The sequence below is a fragment of the Suricata suricatta genome, chromosome 17 (genome assembly GCF_006229205.1).
Source record: "Suricata suricatta isolate VVHF042 chromosome 17, meerkat_22Aug2017_6uvM2_HiC, whole genome shotgun sequence".
NCBI lineage: Eukaryota > Metazoa > Chordata > Mammalia > Carnivora > Herpestidae > Suricata > Suricata suricatta.
Window position 1 is genome coordinate 1,302,027 of NC_043716.1, and position 7,143 is coordinate 1,309,169.

Genomic DNA, 7,143 nt, shown 5'->3' on the forward strand with positions numbered 1-7,143 from the left:
GTGGCGCAGCAGGTGCGAGCTGCGGCTGAAGGTCCGGGAGCACTGCTGGCACTCATATGGCCTCTCGCCCGTGTGCGTCCGACGGTGCAGCGCCAGCTGCGATAGCTGGCCGAACGGCTTCCCGCAGCGGTCGCACGCGTACGGCTTCTCGCCGGTGTGCACCCTCCGGTGCAGCAGCAGCGCCGAGCCGTCCCAGAAGGTGCGCGCGCACTGGGCGCACTGGTGCGGCTTGTCGCCGCTGTGGATGCGCCGGTGCACGGCCAGGTGCGAGCTCCGCCGGAAGGCCTTGCCGCACTCGGGGCACTCGAACGGCTTCTCGCCCGTGTGGATGCGCTCGTGGCGCAGCAGCTCCGAGTGGCCACGGAAGGCCTTGCCGCACTCGCCGCACGCGTACGGCTTCTCGCCCGTGTGGATCCGCACGTGCCGCACGATCTCCGAGTTTTGGCCGAAGGTCTTGCCGCACTCGCGGCACTCGTACGGCTTGTCGCCCGTGTGGATGCGCTGGTGGCGGATGAGCTCGGAGCTCTGGCCGAAGCCCTTGCCGCACTCGCCGCACAGGTAGGGCTTCTCGCCGGTGTGGATCTTCTGGTGGCGGATGAGGCCCGAGCTGTGCTTGAAGGCCTTGCCGCACTCGCCGCACTCGTGGTAGCGCTCCTCCGTGTGGATGCGCTGGTGCTGGATGAGCTGCGAGCTGACGCGGAAGGCCTTGCCGCACTCGTTGCACGCGTACGGCTTCTCGCCCGTGTGGATGCGCTGGTGCAGCAGCAGCGCCGAGTTCTGGCTGAAGGCCTTGCCGCACTCGCCGCAGCGGTAGGGCCGCTCGCCGGTGTGGATGCGGTGGTGGTGCACCAGGTGCGAGCTCTGGATGAAGGCCTTGCCGCACTCGCCGCACGCAAATGGCTTCTCGCCCGCGTGGATGCGCAGGTGCCGCCGGAGGCTGGAGTTGGTCCCGAACGGCTTGCCGCACTCGCCGCACTGGAAGGGCTTCTCGCCGCTGTGCACGCGCAGGTGCTGCGTCAGGTGCGAGTTCTGGTTGAAGGCCTTCCCGCACTCCCGGCACGTGTGCGGCCTCTCCCGCGCGGGGACCCCCGGCGGAGGAGGCGGCGCCGGGTCCTCCTGCTGCCTCTCGCTGGACGGGGACCTCTTGACGGTCATCGTCCCCGACGCGCCGCCACCCCGAGAAGACCCAGGCGTCACACACCCGTCGGTGGACTCCCCCGGGGGCGGGGCCCGCGCGTCCGCTCTGAGCTCCCTGCCCTCGTCGGCCACCCTGGGGGGCTGTTCCAGGGCTGCCCCAGGGGGCTCGGGCTCTTCGCAAACTTCCTCCTTGGGAATGACCTCCGTGTGCTCAGTCCCCATGTCACAATCTGAAATGACAGAGGGCAGGCACGTGAAGTGGCCGAAGCTGGTGCAGCCGGGAGGGAGCTCCAGCCCCAGGATCTGGTGAGAGGACGGTGTCCCCGACCCCGGGGCAAGGGACCCCAGATGACGGTGGCCGGGCAAAACGCACAGCAGACACTGGCTGAATTATCGGGAGAGGCGAGGGCAGAAACGGCGTGGACGGTACAGGGATGCGCCGTGTAATAGCAGCCTGCAGAGGCGCGGAGTGTGGTGCGGAAGGTGCACAGGGAGACGCAACCGCATGAACAGATGGGTCTACAGAAAAGCCTGGGACAAGGGGCACAAAGGACAAAGTGACAGAAGTCACTTTGGGGTTGAGGGAGGAACACTCCTTGGTGCTGTCCCTAGGTGCTCACCAGGTCTACACTTCAGGGGACCGGAACCTGGGGCTGACTATCCAAAAGGTTAGGTTACGGTGGCTTCGCCGGCCCAGAATGGAAGCCATCCTTACATTTGGAAGGGGTGGCTCCCAGCCCAGTCCTCTCCAGATGGTCAGTACGCGTGTCCAGCCCACTGTTCCCTTCCTCACTGATGGGAAGTGGCACCCATGCCACAGTCTGAAGGTCTATGTTGGGGTCAATATCTAGATGCCACTTAGTTCTACGGATCTGTCTCCTCCTTCCCCGGCACCAGAGCCTCAACCTGCCGTAGCTTTTAGCTTTACTGGACCTCTTGCGGTCTCCTTTTCCAGATGCCTCCTGCCCGCGCTCACAGTTCTCCAAGTCAGCCTTAGGACTATTATGTAAAATTCGCAAATGTATCCATCACGTCTCTGTATGTCTTCCCTCTTGTGAGTTTTCTCACATTTCCTAACTGGTTATTGTCTTTATATATAGCGATGTTATTTATTTTTACAGAGTGATTTTATAAATGGCCTCTTTATGGAAGCTTCTTAATACTTTTTTAGACCTTAAGGCCTATATTTTTAAACTGCTAAAAGCCTGTGGCAAACTCTTGCCCGCCTCACCAGCAACAGAATGATGAATGTATTTAGCCAAGCGAGGAATCTAAAGAAATACATTCTTCAGCTTTTTTGTGGCTGGGTTTGGCCACATGACCAAATTCTGACAGTAAAACCCAGAGGAAAGTACATGGGGTTTCTGGGAAGTCTCCTTAGGGGTCAAGGATGCATATCTCAGCATTCCCATGTTATTCCTGGGACAGAGTGCTATCTTGGCCCACGAGCACACCAGCACACCCTACAACCGGACCAGAGCTAGGAGGATCTGGGTCCCTGACGACTCCACGGAGCTGCCTTACCAGCCCTGGAATGCCTGCCTTAAGCCATTACAGTTTCTTGTTTTGTTTTTATGAAGCCAAGCCTACGTCTCCCTAGTACAAGGGCCCTGGGGGTTTAGCTCTCCCAGTCCCAGGACTGAGCTGAACACGAGGAGAGGGGCTGGCCTCTGTCCAGGTGTTCACCGGCACGGATGCTGCAGGGCACTGGACAGGGCTGCACAGCCAACCTGCGGGACACAGGCCTCTGTCAGTACAGGTGTTCACTGTGGAAGGTGATTCTCAAGGGAGAACGTGCAGCTCCGGGACTTTCTCCTTTAGACAATGGAGGAATGGTTTCTAAGCCAAGCAGTGACACGGCCTGTGGTCAGATGGGCATCTCAGGCACTCTAATGGCCATTTAGTGGATTGACTAGAAAGCAGCAGGCCTGGGCACAGGGAGGTCAGGAAGAAGGCGGAGGCCGTCACCAAGGCAAGGGGCACACGATCTCACCAGTGCAGCCACCGGGGAGGGAATGAAGGAGCTGGAGACGCGGTTTGGAACTCAGACCCCTATGAGGTGACTGGAGTGGATACCGGTGGAAGGAAGAGGGAGGAGTCCAAGATGATGCCCAGGTCTCCCTTTAGGTAAGAATGGTGTCACCGAGGCTGGGAATACTGGAGGACCAGCTAGTTCAGGCCAGAGGGGGACGGAAGATCTCTGTTTTGCACAAGAGAAGTTTCAAGATACCCATACAGAGTATCAAGAAATCCATTACAATGTATTGGTCTAAAACTTCTGTTGGTCAGAGAGACCCAGACCTGACCATGCTTGGCGCAGGTGGCGTAAGGAGTGTGGACCGACGTGAGGACAGTGCTCACAGGTGACCTGTGAGAACAGGTGGTCGTGGGCTGATCGTCCAAGCTGCTGCTTCACTCAGAAGGCAGGGGTCTTCCCCGTCGGGAGAGCCCTGAACACATTTACGTTAGAAGGGATGGTGCCAGCGAAGAGACAGGTTAAGAAGGAAGGCGAGATGGCCTCAAGGAGGAAACGAAGACCCCGACAGGCAGGAGAGATGGAGCGGGTGGTGAGGAAAGGGGCCGCGGTGACTTGGGCCAGGCTCCGGGCATGCACAGGTTGGTGGCCGCCTACCCCTGCCCCAGCCCGGGCCTCCCTTGTCTCCCTCCACCCCCACCCCCCCAGGAGGAACCTGATCTCCTGCCGGAAGCCCCAAGTCTCGGAAGCGCTCGCTGCTGCCCCTCAAGATGACCTGCAACCTCCGCCTCTCCCCTGCCAGCATCTCCTGCTTTCTCGTGGTGGAAGGGCCACCCCCGCCCCCAAAAGCTGGATTTCTCCGTTCTGCTGACATCTTTGGTGGGAATTATGGCCAAATTCGTGTCTATAGAACTGTAAGGATTTCTGCATCCACAGCAGCATCTGAGCTGGGCAGGACGGTCTTTAAAAACTCCATCTCCAACACTCGGTCAAGAGCAAATGCCACAGGCTGGTGCTGGAGTCCCTGTGCACCCGCGGCCCCTCTCTGGAGTCCCTGTGCATCCGCAGCCCCTCTCTAGTCTCCCCTCTTCACCCTCCTCTCTCCTGCGGTCACCGCTGCCCATCATCCGCTCCCGCAAAGTCAGAAGCCACAGAACCACATTTTGTCCACCCCATGTGGAAAATCACTCATCCATAGTAAAGCCGGTCACGAGCCACACAAGCCGGGTATGTATCCACCCCCAACTTGGAGACCTGGCACAAAGGTCAAATCCAGAAAGTCTCCCCAACTAAACCCCCGTGGCCATGTGTTTGGGGGGACATCCTGCCCGTGACACAGTAGTTTGTCATGTTCGTCACGTTGGTTTGCTCCTCTCTGACCCCTGCCACGTAAATCCTCCCCGAGGCACAGCCAGCCATCAGACCTCACGCTCACGTGCAAACAGTCCACTACCGCAGCCTAAACTCCGACTTCCAAGCCTCACTTCCTACCTTGGTTTCTCACTTCTTCCCTTTCCTAAACCTGAAATTAGCGGTTTCTGGGGAGAGGGAAGACGGAGGTGCCACCTGGGGGAGAGGCCGACCACACTGCGTCCTCAGCCTGGGGCAGGCAACACATCTCTACGGGTCCCCACCGCTCAGAATGGGGTCTGCAACTCAGCCCACCGGGGCTTGTGTTTGTTTGGAGAGCAGCCTCAGAAGGACTCGCCGACGAAATGCTGATGCATAAACAGATACCCGCCTAGGAACAACGATGAGAAATAAAACTTCGGAAGGACCCCACCGCCTGGATGAGAATCCACACGGGAAGGTGCACGAACCCTGAAAATTACTGCGATTGTAGCAGGAAGATTTTTTTTTTTTTTGGATGGGTAATTCTTCAGTAACTCATCTTAGCTTGGAGCTAGGCTAGGTACATGAGAATCAGCGGGGAAATGTGTTTAAATAATAATTTCCAGATCTCACCGCACACGTCTCTGAATCCGAATCCCCGGGGGTCGGCCAAGGCAACCGTATTTTTAACAAGCACCCTGAGTGACCCCGCCGCCCCAGCAGATCAGGAAGCCACGGTGTCGGATAGTCCTAGGAATGGAGCTATCCACACTCGGCGCGCTGGGGGCTGCGCGCTGGGGCCGCTGGCCGTGTGCAGTGCACTAAGCAACTTACAGCCGTGATCTTGTTAAATCCTCTGACCTCCACCTGAGACAAGTACATGGGACGTCAGGGTGGGATGGGCCACCACATGCTCTCCCGACTTCTGCCAGCCACGCTTCCGACTGCCCCCAAAGCAGCTGGGACACTGGGAACATGGATGGTGGAAGAGTGAGGGCGTGAGGGGCTTGAGGATGTCACCCAGAACAGAGGCAAGATGGGTGAGCACAATGGGGAGGCAGATGAAATGGGGGGAGGGGAGCCTGGGGGGCCCCAGGAGGAAGTTACAGAGAGGGTGGAGAATGTGGTGAGCACACAGAACTATGGGCAGGCATCCTGGGAAGGGGCCCAAGGTCTAATTTTGATGCTCTAATTTCATCGAGCATCTGAGCAAAGAGATTGACACTGTCCCCCACCCCCCTACAGGCATGCACTCGGGCGCTCTGACCTCAGGGAAGAGCTCGCGGACTAGCCCCCACGGAGTTAACCCAGTGAAAGCAATACCGTGTCCCCTGCTAGGGGCTGCCCAGAACGGCAGGGACAGGGACTGGTTCAGGAACGAGCCTACGCTGTCCTCTGGGTCAATGACACTCGGAGGAAGTGTGCTGGGAGCTCCTGGGAACAGCCTGGAGCTGCTGCCCTCACCTCCCCAGCAGCTCCTGGAGGAAGGCAGGGAAAGCTCTGGAAACTGAGGGCCGGTGGGGCCAGGGCCACTAGAGTAAGTCAGTCCTGCAATCGCGTTGCATCTTGACTTCTTATGAGAACTTATACACCGCCTATTTTTAACCAGCTTGAGTTACAGAAAAAAAAAAAGTCTTAACAGACACACTCCACGCCCCCCAACTTCTGAAAGGCCAGATCCTAGCAAGCGTTCATGGTCTAATACAAGCATCCCCTCCTCCTCACACACTTGCTGGAAGCAAGGGTCTCCCCTGGACCTCCGAACTGCATTTCACTGCCGTCTTTCTCCAAACTCCAATTACCCTGTGGCTTTCTGTTCATTGTTCCCCCTGGACCCACATAATAAAAACTTCCCAAGGTGGCTCCTAAGGCCCCCTGCTCCAGCCCCTTCCCATTTCCTGGCCCACAGTCTCCAGGGACCCCAGGAGAGTAGTCCTGCCCAGGGTCCTGGAGTCAAACACATCCTCATCTTGGAAGGTTCTTTGCCCTCAGAAGGCTATCCTCACTCCTGGAATGCTCCTACCCCCGCCAGGAGCGCTTCAGGGACATCTACTGGACTCCACCCGAGCACCGAGCCCTTCCGTTTTCTTCCCTGGCCCTGGGACTCCCTCGGCTTGGAGCAGTGACCTCCCAGCCTTGTCTCTTAGCTTCCGGGCAAGGATGCTCTTCCAAGCATCCTGGAACTGCGGGCGCCTGGCCCGTTTCGGGGAGCCTGTAAACACCTCCGTTACGTGAATCTGCACACATGTTCCATCTACACAAGGAACCTGTGACGCCCTTGAGGGCTCACTGGAGATTTCATTCATTTTTGTATGCGAAGAGCCTAGAACGGTGCCCAACACACAGCCGACGCCCGTCACTATTTGTAAATACACGATCCTTCTCCCGGTCCGGAGGATTCGTGATTTAAAGCACGGTCTTCCTACGCTCCCCGGGCGCCACCACCGAGACGGCTCCGTTACCAACCCCCGGACGCCGGGGCCCGGTGAGCGGAGTTGGGCACAGGCGGCCGCGGGGCCCTGCGGGGTGACCTAACCGCCCTCGCGTCCCTGCCGCTCACTCGGGGGGGACAGGGGGGAGGAAGGTGCGGACACCGAGCCGGCCCGCGGCCGAACGGAGCGCGCGACCCGCGCGGGGACGGTCCTCCCTCAACAGGCGGGGAAATGGGTGTGGGGGCGCCGACAGTCCAAGGTCACGCA

General features: G+C 58.9%; 1 protein-coding gene across 1 annotated transcript in view; it reads right to left on the reverse strand.

The window, feature by feature from the left end:
• The window catches only part of ZFP3 (ZFP3 zinc finger protein), a 26,658-nt gene extending 24,527 nt beyond the window's left edge, over window positions 1-2,131 (reverse strand). Inside the window, exons 1-2 of the mRNA XM_029928779.1 lie at window positions 1,853-2,131; window positions 6-1,367 (exon numbers count right to left, since the gene is read on the reverse strand). Of these exons, the coding sequence (XP_029784639.1) occupies window positions 6-1,359 (1,354 nt within the window). The 5' untranslated portion in view covers window positions 1,360-1,367; window positions 1,853-2,131. The remainder of the gene's footprint in view (window positions 1-5; window positions 1,368-1,852) is intronic.
• Window positions 2,132-7,143: the final 5,012 nt, after the last annotated feature.